The 26,566-nt window shown below is 34.8% G+C and overlaps 1 protein-coding gene across 18 annotated transcripts in view; it reads left to right on the top strand.

The window, feature by feature from the left end:
* The first annotated feature begins 16,371 nt into the window (after positions 1 to 16,371).
* The window catches only part of LOC131144180 (DNA-directed RNA polymerase 2A-like), a 34,200-nt gene continuing 24,005 nt past the window's right edge, over positions 16,372 to 26,566 (top strand). For 6 of the 18 annotated variants that reach the window (XM_058092633.1, XM_058092641.1, XM_058092639.1 and 3 more), the window contains exons 1-4: positions 16,394 to 16,715; positions 18,625 to 18,777; positions 19,491 to 19,556; positions 19,664 to 19,739. In XM_058092633.1, the coding sequence (XP_057948616.1) occupies positions 18,649 to 18,777; positions 19,491 to 19,556; positions 19,664 to 19,739 (271 nt within the window). In that variant the 5' untranslated portion in view covers positions 16,394 to 16,715; positions 18,625 to 18,648. Of the gene's footprint in view, positions 16,716 to 18,624; positions 19,557 to 19,663; positions 19,754 to 24,850; positions 24,970 to 25,580; positions 25,796 to 26,566 lie in introns of those variants that run through there. The other 12 variants (XR_009133753.1, XR_009133755.1, XR_009133754.1 and 9 more) reach the window with 9 other exon arrangements.

Genomic DNA, 26,566 nt, shown 5'->3' with positions numbered 1-26,566 from the left:
GATAGATCAAATACTATAAAGAAATTTAAATTTTGAATTGATTAGAATGATAAAAATGCAAAAGAATAGACATTAAGATATATTTTATAAATATAAGAAATACTTAATCATTATTTCATTATGTGGCTTGAAGGTTGGGGGTTTGAGGCATGAAAACAGTTTCTTGCAAAAATGTGAGGGAAGAATGCATAATATAAACCTATTGTGATCTGCTCCTTCCTTGGCCCCGCATACGTGGGAGCTTTGTGTGCACGACAGCCTAGTTGTGAAGGAATTATCAGTAAATATAATCAGTTTAAAAAAGCATTAAGTTGAAAATGCATGGATTTAATAATTTGTATGAAAATATAAATTTATTTTAGATTTTCTTTGAATTCACAAAAAAATTGTTGTAAAATTTGGGTATAGGACACACATGCAGGAGAAGATGTAGAAACAAAAGAAACTCCAAGTCTCAATAACACTTAACCAATATGAATGAGAGAACAACAAACAATAACATAATAATGAAAGCAAATGACATTCAATATTCACTATAATATGAAACACCACAATACACAAGTTTTTCAAATTCGAAATTCAAATTTCTTCTCGCAGCCCAGGCGTTCTCGTCAACGAGAAGATGGGTTCGTCGATGAGAACAAAAAGGACACTCGTCGATGATAACAGGGCATTTGTTGACGAGCCCATTTTCCTGCTCTCAATATCTGAGGATCTTTGAACTTTTTAGCCTCTTGGGATCTCCTCATTGACGAGGACAGGACACTTGTCGACGAGTCCCTTCTGTGCAGCCCTTCTTATGTTTTTCTTTCTTTGTTTAAGAAACTCTAAGTATAAGAGTCACACCATAAACAACAATATCCACCTTGGCGATTATACGCCCCTTAGGAGAATCCCGAAAAACAAGTTTAGCTGCTCCACCTCAAACTTTAAAAAAGCTAGGTTGGGTTCATCTCCCTCCTATCACTTGGAGACATGGAATAAGTCCAAGCAATGCTTGAACTTTTTAGAAGTAACCGATTTCGTCAAAATATCCGTTGTATTTTTAGAAGTGTGAACCTACTCTAACACAAGTTCACCTGAAACAATCAATTTTTGAACTTTGTGGAGCCTCACATCAATGTGCTTGGTTCTAGCATGGTATACCTGATTCTTCGCCAAGTAAAAGGCACTCTGACTATCACAATACAGCACCACTCCATCTTGTTGTAATCCTAGCTCTCTGATTAAACTAGTAAGTCATAAGTCTTCCTTTGCAGCTTCGGAGACTGCCATATACTCCGCTTCAGTTGTGGACAATGCTACCAAAGACTGAACCATGAATCTCCAACATATCAGTCCTCCTACAAGAGTAAACACATATCACGTTGTAGACCGTCTATCATCCATATCTCTAGCATAATTTGCATTTACAAACCCCATAACTGAAGAACAACTATGTTGCTTGCCAAACATGATGCAATAATCCAATGTACCCTACAAGTATCTAAGTATACATTGTAAAACTTCCCAATGTTGTCTTCTTAGTTTAGAAAGAAACTTGCTTGCCACACTTACAGCATGTGCCAATCTAGTCTCGTACATACTATGACACACATCAAACTCCCCACAACACTAGCATAGGGGACCTTTGACATGTCTTAGATTTCTACACCCGTACTTGAGCAATCTGTAGTAGATAACTTAAAATGATTTGCTAGAGGTGTAGTTACTGGCCTTGCATCAACCATGCTAAACCTTTCCAACACCTTATGCACATAACTGCCTTGAGATAGTCATAATCTCTTTGCAGTCCTATCTTAGTGAATCTCCATCCCAAGTATTTTCTTAGCTGAACCAAGATCTTTTATGTCAAATTCCTTGTTCAACAGGTCCTTTAACTGATTCACCTCAGTTAAATCTTTTGTAGCTATCAACATATCATCGACATACAATAACAAGAAAATAAGCAAGCCATCATCAAGTTTGTTCACATATGCGCAACAGTCATACTCACACCTTTTGTAACCAATTTTAATCATGTAGGAATCAAACCGTTTATACCATTGCCTTGGAGATTGTTTCAGCCCATAAAGAGATTTCTTCAACCTGCAAACTAAATTTCCTTTTCCCATTTTAATGAATCCCTCTGACTATACCATGTAGATTTGTTCCTTCAAGTCACCGTGAAGAAACATCGTCTTCACATCCATTTGTTCTAAGTAAATATCATAATAAGCTACCAACCCCAACACAAATATGATAAAAATATGTCAGACCACTGGAGAAAACATCTCATCATAATCTATCCCCTTCTTCTGTGAGTATCCTTTTGCCACTAATCATGCTTTGAACTTCTCACCTTCCTTTTCTGATATTGCCTCCTTCTTCCTATACACCCATTTGCACCAAATCGGTCTCTTCCCATTTGGAAGCTCCACCAACTCCCAGGTTTGATTTTTACGTAGTGACTCCATCTCCCCAATCATTGCTCCCATCCATTTACCTTTCTCTTGGCTGTGCACTGCCTCTTGAAATGTAGTTGGATAATTGCAACTAATTAGAAAAACATAAAATACTAACTCTTCAAACCCACTACAAAAAAATTGGTTTTTAGTGACGGAACTATTAGTAACGGATTCAATTTCATCACTAATAGTTCCGTCACTAAAAACCAAAAAATATCGCGGAAAAATATTTTTCGCCCATAAATCATCTTAGAAAAATACTAACGATGATTTACGCGGTATTAGTGACAAATTAAATCAGTCACTAAAAGACTCTTACTAGTGACGATTAAATAACCGTCACTAATATTGTTTTAAAAAAATAAGAATAATTTATTTCATAATACTAGTGACAAATTTGAAGATTTGTCATTGTTAGCCTCTTAGTAGTGACAAATTTGGAAATCGCCACTAATACTTCTTTTATTAAATAAAAAAAATTATTTCACAATATTAGTGACGAATTTGAAGATTCTTCATAGTGATAGATTTGGGAACCGTTACTAATACTTATATTTAAAAAAAATTAAACAAATTATTTCACAATATTAGTGACGAATTTGAAGATTCGTCACTATTAGCCCCTTATTAATAATGGATTTGGGAACTGTCACTGATATTTCTTTTATTTAAAAAAATGAAAAAAATTATTTCACAATATTAGTGATGGATTTGGAAACTGTCACTAATATATCTTTTATTTTAAAAAAAATTATTAAACACCATTAGTGGAGAATTTGAAAATTCGTCACTATTAGCTCCTTATTAGTGACAGATTTGGAAACCGTCACTAATACTTCTTTTATTAAAAAAAAAATTTATTTCACAATATTAGTGATGAATTTGAAGATTCGTCACTATTAGCCCCTTATTAGTGATGGATTTGAGAACTGTCACTAATACTTCATTTATTTTAAAAAATGAAAAAAAATTATTTCACAATATTATTGATGAATTGGAAATTCGTCACTATTAGCCCCTTATTAGTGACAGATTTGGGAACCCTCACTAATACTTTTTTTATTTTTAAAAAAATAAAAAAAAAATTATTTCACAATATTAGTGGCGAATTTGAAGATTCGTCATTATTAGTCCCTTATTAGTGACGGATTTGGGAACCGTTACTAATATTTCTTTTATTTAAAAAATGAAAAAAAAAATTATTAAACACTATTAATGATGGTTTTAAAAATTCGTCACCAATAGTCTCACATTGAAAAATGCACGTGGGTTCCATCAATCTCACCCCTTTACCTCCAATCCTCCTTATTTCCCTCCATCTCTTAATCTCTCTGGTCTCTCTCTCTCTCTCTCTCTCTCTGGTCTCTCTCTCTCTCTCTCAGTCTCTCTATCTCCCTTCCTCACCGCTTCTAACGCTTTGGATTCATCTCCGTCGCCTTCGCCGAGGAGATCAAACGCTAGAAGCCTTCGAGGTATCTTTGAACTAGGATTTGAAGAAATTGTTTTTATGTTTTTCGCACACGGGTTGCATCAATCTCACCCCTTTCCCTCTAATCCTCCTTATTTCCCTCCATCTCTCTCAATCTCTCCATCTCTCAATCTCTCTGCTCTCTCTCTCTCTCTCTCTCTCTCTCTCTCTCTCTCTCTCTCTCTCTCTCTCTCTCTCTCTCTCATTCTCTCCAGTCTCTCCATCTCTCTTCCTCACCACCGCTAATGCTCTGGATCCGTCCCCGTCGCCTTCGCCGAGGAGATCAAACGCCGGAAGCCTTCAAGTTATCTTTGAACTGGGATTTGAAGAAATTGTTTTTGTGTTTTTTTTTTAGTTCTTGATGTTTATTATTTGTTTGTGTTGGTTCAAGAGTTTTTTTTTCCCTAAAAGAAATTTATTCCTCTGGTTGGTTTATTTTCTGGAAATGTTTCATGGGTTTACAATTTGTTGCTTCTAAATCTATGATATTTCACTCTGGAGTTGATGAGGTAACTCTTTAGAATACCCATAAAAACTTGAACATAACTATGGGAGCCTTACCAAATAGATATCAGGGACTTCCTCTAGCAACAAAAGAAATCAACAGAGAAGATTGCTAAGTATTAGTTGAAAAAATCATTGGGAATATTAGTAACTAGGATAAAAAAAATCCTTTCATATGCTAGTAGAATTTAGCTAATCAAGTCAGTTTAGACGAGTATCCACCAGTATTGGGGTTCATGTATTTTTCTTCCAAATTTGGTTTTGAATTGTTTGGAGAAAAGATTTAAGGCCTTTCTTTGGACAGGCAAGGATTTCTCTTGTTCCTCTAGCAAAATAAGCCGGAATAAAGTATGTAAGCATGTTGTAGAATGATGGAGGCCTTGGTCTCATAAGATTAAATGAGCTAAGGGATGCTTTTCCTGTAAAAGAGCTTTTATGGCTCATTGGTACTGTAACAACCTGAAGAATAATTGTATTTAAATAATAAAAAGAAAGGAAAATGGAAACAGGAACAGAAGGAGGCAACCAACTTCATCGACGACGTTGCATTTTGGATGAGATAATCCCAAGAAATTTTTCAGGCCTCGTCGACAAACACAGGGGTTTCGTCGACGAGGGTTCTTCAGGATCTCATTGACGAAGTTCCATCTTGTTGACAAGAAGATACTAAGAGAGGATTTTTGGAAGTCTGAAATTCATTGACGAGGGTTCAGGTTCGTTGACGAACTTTCTACAGGACTCGTCAATGAGGTGACGTGGCTCATCAACAAAGGCCCGTGTATAAGTAGGGGTAAAATTCATTTTTAGCCGAAAACCTGCACAAAAACTCCTCCTTCTCTCTCCTTTATGTCCCTCCTCCCTTCTCGCTAAGATCTCGGGCTGATTTTCTACCGGTTTGATGATCTGAAGTCACCACGACGCTCCTAGAAAAGTTCTCTACAAGTCCGCCGAAGCTAATCATCGGTGGAGCTGGGTTGGAAACCATCCCAAATTCAGGGTAAAGCTTTCTACTCAGTATTTGGTTATTTGATAGTTGTAGAAAGCGTAGTACGCATAGTAATAATGAACTTTTGTTCTAGGAAAAATGTTGTTTTCAGGGTGTTGAACGGGGAATCCTGCGGGTGCGGGGCTGTTTGTTTTATAGGCTTTGTAGGACTCAGGTAAGGGGATAAATTAAGCTAGTATTTTATGAAAAATATGTATATTATTACAGCATTTGACTTTAAGGAAATAAATATATTTATATATGTTTTATATCTGAGAAATACTTCTGAAAATGATGGTATGTTAAATATACAAAAAACCTATTTCGTGTGGCATGAGTTGAAATTAATATGAAATACTGTTTTCTGGGAATATAATGAAGATATGGATTTTTATAATGGAAAACCAGCTTACGGGCCGAGATTTTTATATGTTTACCGGCGTATGGGTCATGCTATGAATATAATTTACCGGCGTACAGGCCGAGTTATATATGTGATTTGTCGGTGTACGGGCCAAGCTATGGATATGATTTGCCAGTGTACGGGCTGAGCTATGTATTTGATTTGCCGGCATACAAGCCGAGTTATGGATGTGATTTGCTAGCGTACTGGCTGAGCTATGGATATGATTTGCCAGCGTACGAGTCGAGCTATAGTAAAATGTGAAATATCGGCATACGGGCCGATGATTTTCATGATATATGTATATATGCAAAATTATATGATTGATTTGATAATTAATGGTATGAAATATTCATGTATCACAGTTTCAGTATATGCTATATGTTATTAGAACTTAGTTGGCTTGGTCTAGGCTAGCATTTGCACGGTACCGATGCTATGTGTTCATGATTTATCATGATATTTGTGTTAATGCCACTATACGGAGTGGTGTGAGATTGGATGGTCGATGTAGTTTTTAAGAAGTGTGTGAGTGCTCTTGGTATACGAACCAGGTCTGGAAGACTTATCGGACTTACAGATTGTACTTTTGACTTGGCAGTGGTCGACTAACCATTGTCAGGTCCCGCCTTCGGGCCACACAACCCAGTCATGTGGGAGTAATACATGACAATAGCCAGCTAACCTACCAGAGATGTTTGTTTTGTATTAATATTTATATGAGATGAATTATGCTATGGAAACCATTATGTTCTGCCATGTTTTGATTATACATATTTTTCCTAGAAATGATATAAATGTATATATACAGTTTTATTGGTTATGTTTATGACTATATGTATACCACAGAAGTGTTCATGTTGCCACACACTAGTGTTAGTTTATTTCCCTTACTAAGAGGTGTCTCACCCTAAATTTCATAAACATTTCAGGAGCCCCTGATAGGAGAGCAGGTAAAGCTCCGCTGATATAGTTCTGTTGATCTGCCCTCTCTGAAGGGTAAGTTTTGGTGGGAACAGATGGGATTTTTGTGAAAAATGTCCCTAAATCTTTCTTTTTGGGATGTATATACTTAAATACGGTGGATGTAGTAACTCTGGTATTGTGATGAATGATCTGTATTTATGATATATTAATTTTATGTTTCCTGCTGCTTAGGCTTCTGTTATGTGTTACTGATGTATCCCTAGCACCCACAGGTCCAGGTGGATTATAATTTGCTGAGTTTTGGGATATTGTATTATATTATGAAAAAGAAAAATCTATAGAAATTAAGCGGGTCGTCACAGTTACCCTCTACCATTTCCTTCAAGTACCTAGTTGATTTCTTATAAACTAAAGAACACAAGTATTTGGGCTCTAAGACCACCTTCTTCTCATACTCCAACTTGGTGTATGGTTCTTAAAGTCAGATGTAAAGTGACCTATTTATTTAGCTACAATGTTGGAGATGGTAGAAGCACCTCATCGTTATTTGATAATTGGCATCTATATGGTTCCCTCTTCCTGAAATATGGACTATCCATTCAAAAAGAATTTTTTCTCCCTCATAATACTACTGTATCTAAAATAATAAAAAATAATGCTTGGTGCTGGTCTAGGAGAACTAATCAGGTTATAAAGGAAATCATAAAATCTATCTCTTTTCATCCAATTATGGCACAGGCAGACTTTAACACTTTTTCTAGTAAAAAATTCCCATAAATTCCTTTATCTGTAGCATGAGAGGTTATTAGAGAGAAGGCTCCTACTGTATGATGGCACAAAGTTGTTCAATTTAAAATCATATCCCTAGATTTGCATTGATTCTATGGATTACTAAATGGAGGGATTTGCACAATATGAATTGGGTTTTTTTGTGGTGATGCCAACAAGTTAGGATTTTTCCTTCTTAATTTTTTTTGTAGAAGTTCGTACAATCTTTTTTTCTCTTCATATATGCTTTTCTTTTTAGTCAATGATTTTGCCTACAATTATTGCTATTAAAACTGTAACACAATTAAAGCATAACATATGAAAATGAACATGATTTTCTATTAAGGGGTTATTATGATTTTCTATGTGTGTGTGTGCGTGTGCTGGAATGCATTTAGAGGTCCATGTGCAAGTTTGTATGTTTTTAATAATTTCTAGAGTTGTTGGTTGGTGGTTGGAAAAACTGAGCACACTTGGGTAAGAGTTAACTAGTTATAAACAAAAATTTTAGTTGGATGTATCCAAAACCAATAGTCATCATATACTTACAAACTTGTATATTTTTAGGTTCTGATCACGCAATTTAACATACTTAATAACTCCATATGCCCATTAAGTATGCCTTAAAATAGCATATTCTCAATTGTTTGTTTCTTCCTTATATCTTCAGAATTTTTTGTTTTAACATATACTTTTTGTCGTATTTCAAGAAAAATATGAATATTGTTGGCTTGATATATTTGATTGTTTGTAATTTGAGTTTATTTCACCATTTTAATGTATATTCCTGTCTTATTAGTGTATTGTTTACCATATAAGTGTTGTGTTAAGAGTTTCTGCTCTTATTGAAATTATATTGCATCGCTTGTGAAATAATGAATTGAGTTGCCATACTGGATGTGAATATGTCATCTACATGGCTAATACAGATTTGTATATTGCATACTGGTAGTGAATCTAAGTTCTCGCATACTCATATATATAAACTCCTTTTCAAATAATTATACCCTCAAATATAACTAATTTATTTATTTTCCCAAATATCACTCTCGCTTTAGAGTGGGGCCTAGAAAACCCAAATTGGAAATTTACTCCAGCCAAAATGACGACGATCGCGACTAGGACCCCATGGTGGTGTCCGATGATTTAATGGTAGATTTAAGGAGAAATTGAAGAAATAGGGAAATTTTTCCTTACCCCAGGAATGGTGCCTACGCCACTCTCACAACAAATCCGCTCCAGTAGAAATGTCAATGACGGAGTTAGGAATCCAACGGTACCTTCCGTTTCCCGATTAGCCGAATATCCACCGAAAAATTGAGAAGAGAGAGAAATGGAGACGGAGAAGTGGTTGACGTTTTAGGGGGGGGTGACGCTATTTAATGGTTCTGTTCTCAGGAAGGAAATTGAAATTTCCTTCAGGAAAGCTTACTAAGCTTTCAATATACTAATATATTAATATTATATATATATATATATATATATATATATCTTCATATCCATTATATTTTTTATTTAATAAATCCAATTTAATAATGTTTAATTTAAAAACTAATTAATTAAATTAATAATAATAATTATTATTATTATTATTTCCCTAATTATTTTAATAATTTTAATTTTTTGGGTCTTTACAATGGTTCTCCTCTAATTTGATCTATAGGATGATTCTTTATCTACTTCCATTCTTTAGATGGTTCATTAATCTCTTTTTCCACTTGATTATTTTCAGAAGATGTTTCTTTAACTTCACTGTTCTTATTTGAATTATTTTCAATAGACAGTTCTTCAAATTCCTTATTAATCTCAATTTCATCCTCATCAGTCTTTTAAGCAAATGGATTGGATTCATCGAATGCAACATGAAAGGATTCTACAACGGATAATGTTTGTTTATTATATATCCTATAGGCTTTACTATCTAAGGCATGTCTTAGAAAAATACCTTCATCAGATTTCACATCAAACTTTCTTAAATGTTCATTGTTTCTGAGTACAAAGCACTTACAGCCAAAGACATGGCAATATAAGATGTTTGGTCTATGACCATTCCATAATTCAAATGGAGTCTTATTTAGAGATGGTTTAATTAGGACTCTATTCAGAATATAATAAGCAGTATTTACTGCCTCAGCTCAGAAGTACTTAGGTAGTTTATGTTCGTTGAGCATAGTTTTGGCCATTTCTTGTATAAACCTATTCTTTCTCTCAACTACACCATTCTGTTGTGGTGTTCTAGGAGCTGAAAAATTATGAGATATTCCTAATGAATCACAGTATTCTTCCATACCTTGATTTTTAAATTCTCTCCCCCGATCACTTCTGATTTTAGTGATGATAGTGCATCCCTTTCATTTTGAATTTTCTTGCACAGTTTTATAAATTGTTTACATGCTTCATCTTTGTGACTTAAAAATAGTACCCATGTAAATCTAGAATAATCATCAACGATAACAAATGCATATGATTTTCCTCCTAAACTCTGAATTAGGATCAAATAAATCTAAGTGTAGCATTTGGAGTGGCCTAGTAGCAGAAATTACTTTCTTCTTCTTAAAACTAGATCTTGCTTGTTTTCCTAGTTGACATGCATCACAGATTTTGTCTTTCATGAATTTTGTCTTAGGCAATCCCATAATTAAGTCTCCCTTAGCTAGTTTAGCTATTAAGTCCATGTTTGCATGTCCTAGTCTCCTATGCCAAATCTAAGTAATTTCATTCATAACAAAGAAACATGTCACACGTTGAGAAATTAAGTTATCAAAGTTGGTGGTATATACATTTTCATGACGCTCAGTAGTGAATAGAATTTCGTTATCAATTTTATGTCCAACAATGCACTTGTCATGTTCAAAAGATACTTTATAACCTTTATCACACTTTTGACTTATACTTAATAAGTTATGTTTTAAACCATCAACCAGTAAAACATCTTCTATAAAGAGTAATGAATCGTTACCAACATTACCAACACCTATGATCATTCCTTTTGTATTATCCCCAAAAGTGACAAATCCTCCGTCCTTTGGTGTGATGGATCCAAATTTAACTTTATCCCCAGTCATATGTCGCAAACATCCACTATGACACAAACATCCGCTATCCATATACCATCTGTCTTTTGAGGAGGATGATCTCGAGCACACCTACAATAGACATTTGAGTAATTGTTTTTGGTTCCCATTTTTTCTTGGGTCCACAGGGGTTAGTGCTTGACTCTCCTTTAACTCTTCATACCTTTTTCATTTTAACATCTTTGTTTTTAAAAGGACAATCGAATTTTATATGACCCATCCTTTTACATTTAAAGCATGTAGTATATTTATAAAAGTCTTTTGATGGAGCATAAGCTTTTAATTCTCTTACAAAATAACCTATGTAAAGATGTTTTTGTTTCAAATTTTCCTTTCCATTAAAACCAAGTCCTTCTTTATCTAGGGAATTTCTTTGTGCCCCATGAAGTCTTTCAAAGTTACTCTGTCCCTCTGTGAATTTATGAATAATTTTAGAATTATCTTTCAAATTTCTTTCCAATTCCTCAATTTCTAAATCCTTTTCTTTTATCACAGATGCATAAGACTCATTTTGTTTTTCAATAACTTTGAGATTTCTTTAACTTCACATTTCAACTCAGAAATTTTCTTAGTATTCTTCTAAAGCATTTTAAGTGTGTACAAATATTCTTGTTGCAATTCATTATAAGAAAACATGCTATTTTCATTTTCTGAATCATTGGAATAATAAGATGAAGTAGAGCAAAAAGATTGTACGTCGTGATCTTCGTGAGCCATCAGACACAAATTTGTAATCTGGTCATCATTAGATTCAGATTCTGAACTACTGGTACCGAGAATATCCCAACCAACCTTTTGTGCCTTCTTCTTCTTTTTGGACACTTTCTTCAACTGGGGACAATTTGGCTTGATATGCCCAACTTCTTTACATTTATAGCATGTATGAAGATCATCCTTTTGCCTCCTTTTGCTAGACTCTCCTCTTTCTAATTTCAAGTTCCAAAATTTTTTGTTAAACTTCTTATTCTTCTTAAGGAACTTTCCGAACTTCCTAGTTAGCAAAGCCATGTTATCTTCTAATTCTAAGTCACTTCCTTCACTAGAGCTGCTAGACGAAGCCTTAAGAGTTGTAATTCTTTTTGCTTTATTCTACTCAATTTTCCTCTCATTTATTGCTAGCTCATAAGTGATGAGTGATCCAATCAGTTCATCAACTGACATCTCTTTCAGATTCATTCATTCGGCTATAGCAGTAGCTTTAGCTTCCCATATTGGCGGTAGTCCCCTAAGGATTTTCCTAATTAATTCATAAGTAGGGTAAGATTTACCAAAAGCATTTAATGAATTCATGATGTGTGTGAATCTAGTGTACATGGATTGAATAGACTCGTTAGCAGACATTTTAAATGCCTCATATTCACTAGTAAACATATCTATCCTACTATATTTTATTTTCTTAGTGCCTTCATATGTTACTTCTAATTTTTCCCATGTGTCTTTAGCAGTTTTACAGGCCATTACCCTATTAAACTTCATTAACTTCTAGTGCACAATATAGGAGGTTTATAGCAGTAGCATTTATTTTAACAGATTTCCAATCATCATTAATATATTCATCTTTAGTCTTAGGTACATTTACTTTATTAACTATTTTCATAGGCACATGGTTTCCTTTAGAAACACTTCTCTACACTTTCCAATCAACATTTAAAAGATATATACTCATCCTTCGTTTCCAGTAGGTGTAATTTACACTGCAAAAAACTGATGGTCTAGTGGACGAGTGTCCCTTACATAATGGGGTTACACCGATGTGTGCCATTGTGATCTTTTACAAAAATAATGGTTAAGTCTATGTAAACCCCCTCTGATACCAAATGTGAATTATGGTGTCATCCCAAGAGGGGGGCTGAATTGGGTATTTTCAAAAATTAAGTTTTTTAAGTTCTAATTTTGAAAACTATTAATTAAGAACTTGCAATCTTCTTAATACCTAACTTAATGTTTCAAAATTAATCAATTTAATGTGTGTCCTTATTAAGCATACAATTTACCCAATTACAAAAAAAAAAACTTATCAAATGCTTAATTCATATATAATAAACATATAATTTAAACGAAGGTGGAAATTAAAAGAGTTAAGGGAAGAGAGAAGACAAACACGATTTTTACGAGGTTCGACCTACCTAAGCGTACGTCCTTGCCTTGAGCAACTCATTCAAGGATTCCACTAAAATCTGCTCCTTTAACTGGGACGAAACTTCCCTTACATTCTGCTGCTTACAAGAGGCATAGCTTCCTCCTCAACCCCGGTTTACAACCCGAACCGTGAATACAATAGAAAATTACAATTTTTGTAAAAACTCAAATGCTTCTACACAAAGCTAGTGAGTACAATAGAAATTTTAGTACATACTCAATATGATAAAACTTGAAGCTCAATGTGTATGTATCAATATGATCTTTATATAAAGATGAGATGATTCAAAAATCTACGCTTTAATCAATATCTCCTAATAATGATTTATAAATAAATGCTTTGGAGATCTTAAGATTTGATTTCAGAATACTTTATGCAAGAATAGAAAATAAGATCCTTTAAAAAAAAATCTTGAATAATGCGCAAATCTATGTTCTTGCTATCAAATAATTTGTAAAGTTGAATCTTTGTATAAATATATGACTTTGAATATTTGCAAAGATTTAAATAATAATTTTTTAAAACAAAATTCTTCAAGAATATGTATTTAGAAGCTCTTAGTATTTGCAATAAAATAATTTTTGCACTAATCAAATAAAAAATCTTTGAATGAAAATATATTTAAAACTATCTTCAAGATTTTAATTTTAAACAAAAGCTTTTCTCAAGTAATGATCTTTCACAAAATGTATATATATAATTAATAACTCAAGATCAATCTCTCAAAGAATATTCAAGAATAAATTAGTACCAAAAAAATCTTTGAGAATAAGTAAACAATTTGTTTGAACACCAAACCTCAATACCCAAGTTGTTTGCCCAATATTTGCTGGAACACCTTTTGAAAATTAACGTAACTCAAGTTCAGATTTGATGTGAATGCTTTGAAATCATAGGTAAAAGCTTAGCAGTGTGTTCAATACTCTCAAGAGATGTGCAAAAAGTGGTGCTCTAGGGTTTTGAGTTTAGGTTTATAAGCAATTTTGCCATCTAAACAATTTATGGCCATTAGATCATTTAAAATATCATATTTACATCCGTGTCCGCGCTGGAATGTCGTTTTGCACCGCAACCTTCATCGAAAAATGGGTACATTCGTCGACGAGTGTACAAGACTCGTTCGTCGATGAGGCTATGAGTTTGTCGATAAGAGCACTATCTAAACTTTTTAGACTCGTTATTTTTTCATCGACGAGACAACACTGTTCATTGCCGAGTGACCTTCATACGTTCATTGATGAGGCCATAGGGTTCGTTGACGAGACTTCTAAAATTTGCCTTGAAAAATTTATTCAACCTAGAACTAATGTAAATGAATCTTTCATAAAATGCACGAGTCCTAAGGTTTGTTTAGGGTATATTTGAGTTTCAAATTAAATCATATGATATATGTAAAAACATTCAATTTTAAATACCCATCCCATTGAAGATCTTGAACTTGAAGCTTGCTTCTTCATCCTTTTGTTCTTTTAGTTTCATGGATTGAGTCAAGTGATATATACTTTAGGTTTCTCGTGGCTTCCATATCAAGCTTATCATTCGTGCATTCTAAATCATAATTCTGTTCACAAACTCAATTGCATATGTCAAATACCTAGTGATTTGTCATTATCAAAACAGGATTGGACTCATAAAGTCAATAGACTACCCTTCTCTTGACATAATCTCTCAAAACCATTTCCCAGGAAATTCTAAATTCTTTTGATCCCTAATCCTCCATGATGAATAGATGGGAAAAGGTTTTCTCATTGAATCAGTGGGTACTTGGAGCTATTTGAATTTCCTTTCCAATTAAAATAAAATGTGTCTTGTAGCCATACTCGAAGGAACGGGTAACATGGAATGTAATATGTCAAGGTATTTGTTAGAGTGATTTTTGTAAGCATTAATTCCCCCCCCCCCCCCATCTCCACCTTTTGGATTTAGGACAATGAAAGTAGTGTTAATACTCTTTTCAAATATGTTAGAAGAGTGAAATTCTTTGAAAGTCGCAATTATATCAGGTTTGAAAGTGCCCCACCTTTGGAAAAGAGCCAAAGTAAATCCATTCAACCTTGTTGGTTTTTCCCCATTCAAAATTTTTATAGCATTCATTCCTCCTCTTTAAATGGATCCTCTAACTATTCTCTTTCTTTACGTGAAAGTTTTTGAAACAAAAATTGCCTTCACCTTTTGTCTCCCCACTGCAAAGGTTTTTTATTAGTGAGTAAAGGCTTGACCTCTTCTTTCTTGTTCCAATCATCAATCTATCTCAACAACTTCTCCTCTTGTAAAGAGGCTTCCTTCATGGTTTTAGTCTTCCAATCCTTTATATGGACTTTCATAGTTTTAAGTTTTTGTGCTAAAATGAAGGAATGGTAGCTAGAGCATTTGAAGTTGTTCCAATACTCAATGATAAACTAGATATGGTGATTCAGTTAACCGTAAGTACTAGCTATTGTTAAACTTGAATGATGCTTTTCCCAATTCCAAACTGCCACCATTAAGCATAATTGAATTATGATTTAAGATGTACCTCGTGAGAGCTTTTTGACGAAGGAAAAGAAATTTCCTTTTTAAGCAGCACTGAAGAGGAAGCTGTCGAATTTTGTGAGAGTAGGAGGGTCCTAATTATTAGACCAAATGAATTTAGCACCATTAAGAGGAATTTCAATTAAATCTCATTCGTACATGAAGCAATTTGTGAATTTCTCCATATTTTTGGAGACATTGAAAGTTTTGCTCCCTCATAAGGGTATCTTATTTCATAAGAATCCCTTTCATACACCATGGAAAAGAGGATAGCTACACCTTTAGCTTCAGATAGTTCTTGCCATAGCATTTCTTTCTCTTGATCCTCTTGAGGACCATCAACCACTGATAATAACTAATCCTGACATAAACTCTTTAACTGCATATGCATGGTAATTGAATGCGAACCCATGCTCATTCCCTTTAGCATATAGCATAATTATACTCCCTTCTAAGCCCCTTGAATAAATGCATGTCCATTCCATTTACCTTTTAGAAGGGATTATTGTACCTTTGTCAATATTGCACAACTTGGTTTCTTGAAGGCAAACAATATTAAGTTTTTAAGAATCCAAGGCTTTGTTTAATTGTACTTTCTTTTCTTGGTTATTTAGGTCTTTAGTATCCCAATATAAAATTATTGGGTTCATTGGATTTCCTATGTGTTCTTGTGGTTAGTTCTCTCCAAAATAATTTGAACAAGCATATCTTCCAGTTCCTTCATATAACATTCTCAGTTTCATTGTAGCTTATTCAACTCTTCATTCTGGAGTGGATATTTATTGAGATCTATTGTTAATCCAAAGCTACAAAGGGGTTTTCCCAATTCCCTTATTTTTTTGAGTTTTATGTTTGTAAGACTTGCTTGTTTTACTATTTGTACTATTCCTGCATTTGTTTCTTCTAACTCAATCCACGTTAGTAATGACAGTTAGGCTTTGGTGGGTATCGTCTTTTCCCAAAGTGTTTCCGCGCTTGCCTACGCTACAGGAAAATGACCTTTAGCGACAATTGTTTTAGTGACAAACTTATTTTCGTCGCTAAACAGGACTTTTGGCGACAAAAATTAAAGTCATCATGAAAAACAAGTGCAGGAAGCCTTTAGCGACGACTATTTGTAATGTCATTGCTACGCGGGAAATGTATTTCATTTTTGCGGGCTGAGTCACAGTATCACCAACGAGCGTAGAGACTTTTTGCGACAAGTTTTATTCGTCGATAAAGGTTTTGATCTGACAAGTTTAGAACAGTGTCGTTTTTTTCATTTTCGAACCCTATTCCCCCTAAATCCCATTCGAACAATAGCACTGTGCATTCCTTGTCTCCTCTCTACATCTTCCCTCTCGATCTCCCCAATCTCTCTCTACTTCGCTGTCTTTGGTCTACAACCACCAAATTTCGCCGCCAGCTAGAGTCGTAGCCGCTTGCGAGACCACCCTCCTGCGACGCCACCACTTGTGACTCCCACCACCTGTGACGCCACGGCCTGTGAGTCCCTTTCACTCCCCATCTTTCACTCTCTCTCTCGAATCGTTTTCATTTTTCCTTGCTCTTTGAAGGTGAACTCTTTCTCTCCTTCTCTCTGATTTTAGGGCTTTTTTTTAATGCTTTGGATTGATGATTCTATTGATGTTTATGATGACAAGCTCAGATTTGAATGGTTTGGAGTTTGTGTGATTTATATAGGATTTTATTGTGGTTTTTTGTGATTAAAATAAAAATGTTTATTTTGTTCAGGTCTGTGTTCAGAAATAATAATTAGTTGGTTTATTATTTTTTTTAAAATTTTTTTCCAGATATGTTCTTTTGTGATTGTGATTGTGTTTTTGCTTCTTATGAGAAGTTTCTTTATCTATTTTATCATGTGTGGACGATATATTTTCTATGGAGTGTATTTATATATTTATTTTCTTTAGTTTAAGCTTTTTATGGGTTCTTGGTTGTTATACTTTCAAGACTAAATAAGACATTTTTTTTTTTATTTAGCTAGAAAAATCACTAATGTAGGCAGTATGTGAGCATGTCCAATACGTGATCCCAAATATTAGTCTAGCATTTCAATAATATATATTGTACTGGAGTCTTTTAGCAGGGAAAGACGTTATGATAGATGATGAATTTTCACTTGTTTACTGGCTGGTTTTAGTAAAACTACAATCCATATTTTTATGCTTTGCAAAATATTTGTTTAGTTTATTCACTGGTTGATATTAGTTTTTTAATACCAAATTTTTATGCTCTGAAAATGAACTAGAAGTTCTTCGACAATGCCACTTTCCATTCTTAATTAGACTTTAAACATTTGTAGAATTGCTTTCCCATTCTTAATTAGACTAGCCGTCTCAAAATGGAGCAATAATCAGTGTTTGGATGGTCTTTTTGGTCACCAGTGCTTAGAATTAAGAATCTAGATTTTCTTTGAATTTGGTTTTTCCACTTTGTTCTATCATATTACAACTTCTTTGAACATTCCCATCTTAACATGCAGATGGGAAGAGGAGCTCAATAAAATTTCTGAGCTAGGAAGTGGCACTGCTGCTACTCTTAGTAAAGTTACCTGGGTTGCTTGCATTTACACTCTTCAGGGATCTAAATTACCTTTGAAAATGCTTCCATGGACCTAGACCGGCTAACAAACAAAGTATTAGAAGATTTTAGAGCTTGCATTTTTGCCTCTAGTTTTAAGAATTTTACCAAATTCTGCTAGTTTTGAATTCTGTTTTGCTGCTTTGTTTCTTGTTTTTCTTGTTGTAAGCTCTTCTTTCTTGTATCCTTTTGTGCTAATATACTCTCCCTTATCTTCTACTAAAAATGTTCTAGTTAAAACTTAAGATTGGTACTAAGCTTATATATGCCTATTGGTAACTTAACGTCACAAAAATCAATCTCAACCATCAAAACTTAACTAATCTTTAACCATATAAAATTGACTGGATAATATTAAACTTCCAAATTAGCTGAAAAGAAAGACCAAAATATGCAGCAATGGTTGCGCTACTGTCCTGTGGGCAGTACTTCATTTCAAAACTCCAATTTAACTCCCAGGTCAAGCCTCCTTGCCTATCATAAGTGTTTTCTAATGATAACTGATTGGCAAGGATCAAAATATCTTCAAAAGGGACAACAGCAAGGACGCTGCAGTTGATCCCAATGCATTATTAGATAAAATCTTAATTGGCCAGGTTGTGCCTTGCTTCTTTTTCACTCTTGTTCCTCTTTTCCAGTTTTTTTTTTTTTAAATTTTATATTTTCGTTTTTGTTTCATTTTATTTTATTTTATTTTATTTTTTTTGGGGGGGGGGGGGGTTGATCTACAAAATGAGTAATTTAAGTAAAGATTAGTGGAATTTGTTTTGGACTATTTTCAACTGATGATTTATATTTTATATGTTTTCAGGTGGATCGAAAATTAGTGAAACAGATGGTGACGACTACAATATATGGTGTTACTTATGTAGGGGCACATGAGCAAATAGCTAGAAGATTGGAGGAAAAGGGTCATATCACTGATGATGGGCTGTTATTCAATGCAGCTTGCCATGCTGCCAAAGTGAGCAAGTAGCTACCAAACAGGACTACTGATAATAAAAAAAAGGAACCAAATAATAAGAGTTTGGTTATCTAGATTGGAAAAATATTATAGTTGCATATTTTTAATATACATCAGTATTTCCTGTGGCTAGAAATTAAATTGGAAGATGTTTTAGACATCTTTGTACAATTTACAAGGAAGTCAATGTTATAATATTAAATTCTAGCATGTTTACTTTTGCATGAGTTTATAGTTATTGCTACTTTAATTTTGCATGTTTGGCTCTATTAGAACCTTAAGTGTCATAAGAACTTTTCCGAGGACCACACAAAACAACTTAGACTATTAAAAGGAACCACCCCAATGCGAAAATCTTGAGCAACTTGTACCATTGCAGTAGGGAAGTTGAGCACCCAAATTTGAAACTTGGGACTCGCATAGGCTAGTTTAAGAACACAATCTGCTATGCAATTGGTTGTGTTATGGGTTTGAGTCCCCAAAACAACCGTTTTAAGTGGGGGTAAGGCTGCATACAACTAATTACCCCCTTTCTGTATTAGCAGGAGCCTCATAGACTGGATGCATTTTAAAAAGAAAATAAGTGTGGATATCATATTCACATCATGTTGCACGGCTAGCGAATAACAAGATTTTCATATTTATCTTGAATTACCCCATTCTGCATTTAAATATTTCTTTTTTGAGTAAATTACTTCCCATAGGTGGCATAGACGGTCATTGGAGAGTTGTTTCAAGCTGCTCACAACAGAATGTGTTGGCTTGGTGGTTGTGCAAGGGTTTGTTTTCCTGTCACATATAGGACACTTGAGTTGGTTTGGCATCAGTATGGCTAAGCGAAGAATTTTTTGAGTTCTGAATTGTTGTATAATGGATTTTTTTGCAGGTTATTGCATTAGATAATCAACTTGTTCGATGGACGACTCCTCTAGGTCTCCTTGCTGTGCTACCCTGCTGTAAAAGTGAGTGACATCTTGTAAGTACTTGTTATTTATTGTCTTCAACGATAACATGGCTTAATATTTAGTGAAATTTATAGGTTCAGTGGCATGAGGTGTTGATTCTCTCTATCCTAAGAGTACTAATATGTTGTTGTTGCAACCTTTTGGCAACAAAAAATTGAAATCAAAGAATCCATGCTTAGGTGGTTAGGTTATCTAGAAGCGATCTTCTAGGTGAAATCCATTGAGACTGAAGGCCCCTATATTGAGAAGACAAATTGAAATGTCTGAAAATAGATCCCTTATTTCTTTAGGCATGTAACATGATGAGTTAACTCCAACCAAAATGTGGAATGAAACACATGGCATGATGGCCCTCTAATTTACTAACATTAAAGAATTATGGTACCTTAATTATATCCTATGCATGAAATGTATAAAACAATGTATTTTTACCGTAATCAACTTTCTTGAATGAGGAGGAGCTCTAGACTTGCATCCGACATGGACCATTTTGATGATTTTATTATAGTGTAGTTTGAGGGGCTTTGGCTAGTGCAACATTCACTCACTTAGTTGTTTTTTTTTTTCTTTTTTCCTTTACATTGTGTTTGGGAACATGGACTTTGGCCTTTGGATTTGGATTTGGGTGGATTTGAAAAAAATTTAATATAAATTTTGTCCAAATCTACGAAAATCCAAATTCGTTACCTCTCCAAAACATAAGGTTAATGTTTTAAATCTAGTTGTTTGGATAGGATTTATGTTGTAAGGATGGTTTGCTCATCTTCCCAAGAGTTTGTTCTAGATTGATCCATTATAGTAGTGTTCAAAAAAAAAAAAAAGACCTCTTTTTTTCCATTCAAATGACCCATGGGAACTAGTCCTGCGTCAAACGAGTTAGTGGTTCCCAAATTTGAATTGTAGGACCTACAAAATAAGACAAAAATGGGGTTCAAGGTGCCCAAAATGTGGAATATGTATGTTTTTGTCATAAATCATCTACCACCACCATGCTCCTAAGTAAAATGGCCCATGGGTACTAAGCTTACGTCAAATGAGCTAGCAGTTCACCTACAAAACAAGTAAAAAATGGGATTCTAAGTGCCTAAAACGTGGAATATGCATGTTTTTGTCATAAACCATCTACTTCCACCATACTCATAAGTAAAATGACTAATGGGAACTAGTCCTGCATCAAATGAAGCAATGACTCCCAAATTTTGAAATGTAGGACCTACAAAATAAGTCAAAAATGGGGTTTAAGGTACCTAAAACGTGAAATATTCTTATTTTTGTCATAAACCAACTACCATCATTGTGCTCCTAAGTAAAATGACCCATGGGGGCTAGTTCTATGTCAAACGAGCTAATGGTTCCCAAGTTTGAATAGTAAAACCTACAAAACAAGTTAAAAAGGGGGTTCAATGTGCCCAAAATGTGGAATATGCATGTTTTTGTTATAAATAATCTACCACCACCGTACTTTTAAGTAAATGACCCGTGGGAACTAGTTTCGTGTCAAACGAGCCAATGATTCCCAAGTTTGAATAGTAAGATCTACAAAAAAAAAAAAGAAAAAAAAGAAGAAGTCAAAAATAGAGTTCAAGGTGCTCAAAATGTGAAATATGCATGTTTTTGCCATAAACCATCTATTGCCACCATGTTTTTAAGTAAAATGATGCGTGGGAACTGGTCTTGCGTCGAACGAGCCAATGGTTCCCAAGTTTGAACCGTAAGACCTACAAAACATGTCAAAAATGGGGTTTAAGATGCCAAAAATTGTAAGACCTTCAATATGCATATTTTTGTCATAAACCATCTTCTGCCACCGTGCTCCTAAGTAAAATGACTCGTGGGAACTAATCCTGCATCAAACGATCCAGCGATTCCCAAGTTTAAATCGTAGGACCTACAAAATAAATCAAAAAATGGGGTTAAAGGTGCTTAAAATGCGAAATATGAATGTTTTGTCATAAACCATCTACCACCACTATGCTCCCAAGTAAAATGATCTATGGGAACTAAACCTGCATCAAATAAGTCAACAAGTCCCAAGTTTGAATCATAGAACCTACAAAACAAGTCAACAAAATGGGGTTCTAGGTGCCCCAATAACTTTTAGAGAGGATGTTTTTTGTCCTTGAATACCTTTAGGGATGAACATATTTTGTCATTTATTGATATCCAGTGATAATTGTCAACAACTTTTTCCTCTCCCTTACGTTATTTAAGGACGACTTTATTTGTCATTGAAACTTTTACTATTTTTGAGGTCAACTTTTTTTGTCATGAAAAACAAATGAAATAATCGTTAGAATATCTAGGGACAAAATTATTTGTCCTTAAAGACTACTTTTTTACAACGAATTTCATTATTTGTCCCCAAAAACATTTAGTGACGCCTTTTTAGGCACAACTAATATTCGTCACCGAAAATCTTTAGCCATGAATTTGTGATTTCTTTAGGAACAATTTTTGTCATTGCCAAAAATAATTTTTCTTGTAGTACTTAGAAGTGAAAAAGTTGGGTTGCCAAGGGCTTTATTTTTCTTGGCTATGACAAAGCCTATTGATTTAGCAATTGGTTGGGCCTCTAGACTAGGTTATTTTGTTTAGGTCTTGTATTCTTTCTAGCCATAGAGTTGCATGCTTGGATTCAAATTCAAAAATTTGAATTTACCTAACTAATTGATATCTTCCCTTGACAAGCTCATTGCCTATGCAATGCTCGCTCTACTATTTTATTTGGTGCATCCATGAACATGCGTCTGGCTCCTTGAGATGTTCCAAATTGTTTCCACAATTTTAAATCTTTGTTATCTGTCAAGCATTTGATTCCCTTTTTGCTAAGAGCTCTTTTGATAATCAAGGCATCCTTTGACAAGGGAGTCTACTCTTGCAGTGATAACTCTTTATACTCCTTGATAAATTTAGAGCAGAAGTGAGAGGGAAAATAAGAAGTAAAGAATGAATTTCTATATGTTTTTATATCAATTTGTAAAACTCTTATTTATACAAAGAATTGGGGAACATTTAATCAATTTGTAAGCTCCAAAGTAAAATGATTTACTGACTTTTCTCCTTATGTGATTTTAGTCGTGATTTCACTCCTTGATTCATGCCATGGATTGTGGCATTTCTCAACACTCGATTTATGCCGTGAAGTGCGACATTCCTCAACTCTCCTTCAAGTTGGCATGGATATTTATGATACCCAACCTGCCAAGTAAATAACTAAACTATGCGAATCCAAGAGCTTTAGTAAAAATATCAGTAGGTTGTTGACTTGTATGCATATAGACTATTTGGATGATGTCATTTTCGTATTTCTCCTAAACCACATGACAGTCTATATCGATATGCTTGGTTCGTTCATAAAACACTGGATTTGAAGTTATGTGTATAGCGGACTTGTTGTAACAGTACAAACTGACTGGTTGAGAATGCATTACTTCAAGGTTTGATAGTACAGACTTTAGCCAAGTGACCTCATAATATGTGGAGGCCATAGACCTATATTCTACTTCGGCTGAGGAGCGTGACACTGTTGTTTGTTTCTTGATCTTCCAGGATATGGGTGATTTTTCGAGTAGGATGCAATACCCGGTGATCGATCGTATGGTATCCCTGCATTGTGCCCAATTTGTATCACATTATGCATAGAGCTGAATTTTGCTAGAAGTAGATAAGAGAATTCCTTGACCTAGGGTTTTCTTAGGGTTTCGTAAGACTCTGTGTGCTGCATCCAAGTATGGTGTTTGTGGTTTGTCCATAAACTGACTTAGCACATGCACTGAATAGGCTAAGTTGGGTCTTGTGATGGTTAGATAAATTAATCTTCCAACATGTCACCTATATGACGAAGGATCTGAGACAAGGTTGCCATTATTTTTGTTCTTTGAGTGCAAGATTTTGATCCATGGGAAAGTTTCCATGTTTAGCTCCAAGGAAGCCTGTATCTTCTAATATCTCGAGTGCATACTTCCTTTGAGATAAAAATATTCCTTTGGCTGAACGGGTCACTTTGATTCCCATAAAGTATTTGAGAATTCCAAGATCTTTGAGTTTGAAATGATCACTTAGGTATTTCATGATCTCATTGACCTGTTCTAAGCTATTTCCTGCAACAATAATGTCATCCACATAGACTAAAATGGCAGTGAAATTGCCCTTATGGGATCAGACGAATAGTGAATAATTTGCCTTAGATTTTTTGTATCTTGCATCAATGAGGGTAGATGAAAGTTTGACATACCATTGCCTTGAAGCATGTTTGAGACCATACAAAGACTTAACAAACTTGCAAACTCTAGTCTCCCCCTTTCATTTGAGTCCCAGAGGAAGCTGCATATAGACTTCTTCATCAAGGTTGTAAAGACCCGAACCCAGAAAATAAAAGAAAAATGAATAAAAGAAAAGGATTTGGCCAGGACAAACAGTCGACAATTTGGTGGGACTCAGAAAAATCATCGACGGTTTTCTTGCAGAGCAAACTACCGAGAGCAAATAAAGGCATTTTTGGTTTGGCAAATGGTCAAACCGTCGACGATGTTGTGCGGGGACAGCTTGCTTATAAATAGACATTAGATCTTTTTTTTTTTTTTATAGAAAAATCACTTCTCTCTCTCTCGGCTTTGAATCTCTCTCTCATCCCTCACGTGACTCTCTCTCTCTCTCTCTCTCTCTCACACACACACACACACACACACACACACACACACTTCTACACTCACCTGAAGCCACTTTCTTTCCCCAAATGTCTTTCTCATCTCTCTCGGGTTGGCGGATCAGCATCTGCGACAGTTTCATGAAGTTAGGATGTTCATCTCCCGATCATTTTAGGCTTTTTCTCAGGATCAAGCAAGGAGAATAAATTATGCCAATGTTTTATTAAATTTGAACTGATTAAACTGGAATTTATGATTTTAGAAACGTTATGCTAGTTGCATTTTCAAAATCCAACCGATTAACACTGAGTATTATGTGATATAATTTCTCTGGTCAAATTATTAGGGTATGATATGACATTCAAACCGTGTGGCATGAGATTAATTCTTCATAAAATTGGTTGTGATTATTGTGGTAAATGAATTGATATGTTTGGGTGATTTGTTTTGTGTGGTTATTAGGGTATTTCACAATATAACGTTGGCAGGCCTGAGGAGTTCGTTATATTGCCTTGGATATAAATCACAATATAACGTTGGTAGGCCTGAGGAGTTCATTATATTGTCATTTATATAAATGGGGGTAAAACTTGAGCAAGTATGAGGAGTTCATTTTACTAAATTACTATGAATAGGTCATTGTGATAGTATAATAGTGGATGTCGGTTGTGAAATACGTGCTGGGAACGATGGGGAGGGATGCCCTGAGAACCATGAAAAGTGAAGTACTTGTGTAGTCTCCTGTGTGGATGTGAATGAAATGTATTGTAAATGTGAATGTGCTGTGTTGTATGTGCATGCAGATTCTGTGGTATGATTGATGTTGAATGCGTGAGTACATGTATGTGAATTTAAATGCATGAATGATTATGGCGAAGTAAAATTCTCCGCCCGAAGGCTTACTAAGTAAGGAGAGTGTTCTGATAAGTATCAATTATAGCCTCACCCAAATTAAAAAGGGCAAGGTTACATGCAATATCAGAGCAAAAATGCATTACATGTATGGGCGTGTAATCTCCCTAATCATCAGGAACTTTCACTTATAAATGATTATGTATGAGTGAGTACAATCTGCATGTATCTTCTCAGTTGATGTTGATTAATAAACGACTATATTTTGTATGCACTAAAACTCATTTGTTACACACTGATATAATTTATTCCATCCTTACTGAGAAGTGTCTCGCCCCAGCGATTTATGAACTTTTCAGGTCCTTTTGGAGATCGGGCTTGAAAGCGTGGGCAGGGTTTAGTTTTTGTGACTGTGAGTGAATTTAAGATACTGGAACATATAAGTTTTTGTTTTAAATGCTGGTTATGTAATATGGATAGATGGAAACTCTTTTTGGTTGTACAATATAGTACTTTGGTATTTTATTTGAGGCAGTTTAATAAATTTCTGTTACATGAATGATATTTATGGTATCAGAGATAGGTGAAGCAAACACATAAACACCCCAGGCCTTACTTGGCAGGTTTGGGGCATTACAAAGTGGTATCAGAGTTTTAGGTTGTTAGGTTCTGCAGACTTTAGGGTGGATTAATACCATAGTTTTGGTTCAAGTTAGGATGAGGATAGGAATGGATAGATTAATATACTGTTAGGAATTTTGAGTTGTGTTTCATAGCCTGGAGGCAGAAATCTCTTGATGGACTTTTGTAATTTTTTTAATCAATCTATGGTTTCAAAAAATCACGGTATCCATCGACGGTGATGTTTCCAAGCAAATAGAGTGGAACTTGAAATTGGAACTCGAAGGTTAGGAAGATTGATTTATGGGAATAAGCATTTGAAAGAAAATTTTGGTAATTTAGGTGTTGTGATTTGATGATTGAGGTCAATTGGGTGTTTGATGTTTAAATTGAGGATTTGAATGTTAAACTGGTTTCTTTGTTTATAACTGTACTAGTTATGTTAAGATATGGAAATTTTAAACTCGCCTCTGCCTTATCTTCAAGATAGATCCTAGAGGTAAAGACGTAGACACTGGAGGGGATAATGATTTAGGGGCTTCTAGCGGGGATGAGATTGAAACCTCCAGATTGCTGCGAAGGTTAGCTCGACAGGTTAGGGATGAGATTAGGCGGGACCCCGAGGGACAGAACTGCCCACTTGTGAACCAGGGCTATTCGATCGAGCAATTTACTCGCCTTAAATCCTTTACTTTTGCGGGTGGC

The sequence above is a fragment of the Malania oleifera genome, chromosome 12 (assembly GCF_029873635.1).
Source record: "Malania oleifera isolate guangnan ecotype guangnan chromosome 12, ASM2987363v1, whole genome shotgun sequence".
Lineage (NCBI taxonomy): Eukaryota > Viridiplantae > Streptophyta > Magnoliopsida > Santalales > Ximeniaceae > Malania > Malania oleifera.
Note: the sequence above shows the minus strand (reverse complement) of the source record. Positions and strands in the feature narration are given on the sequence as shown.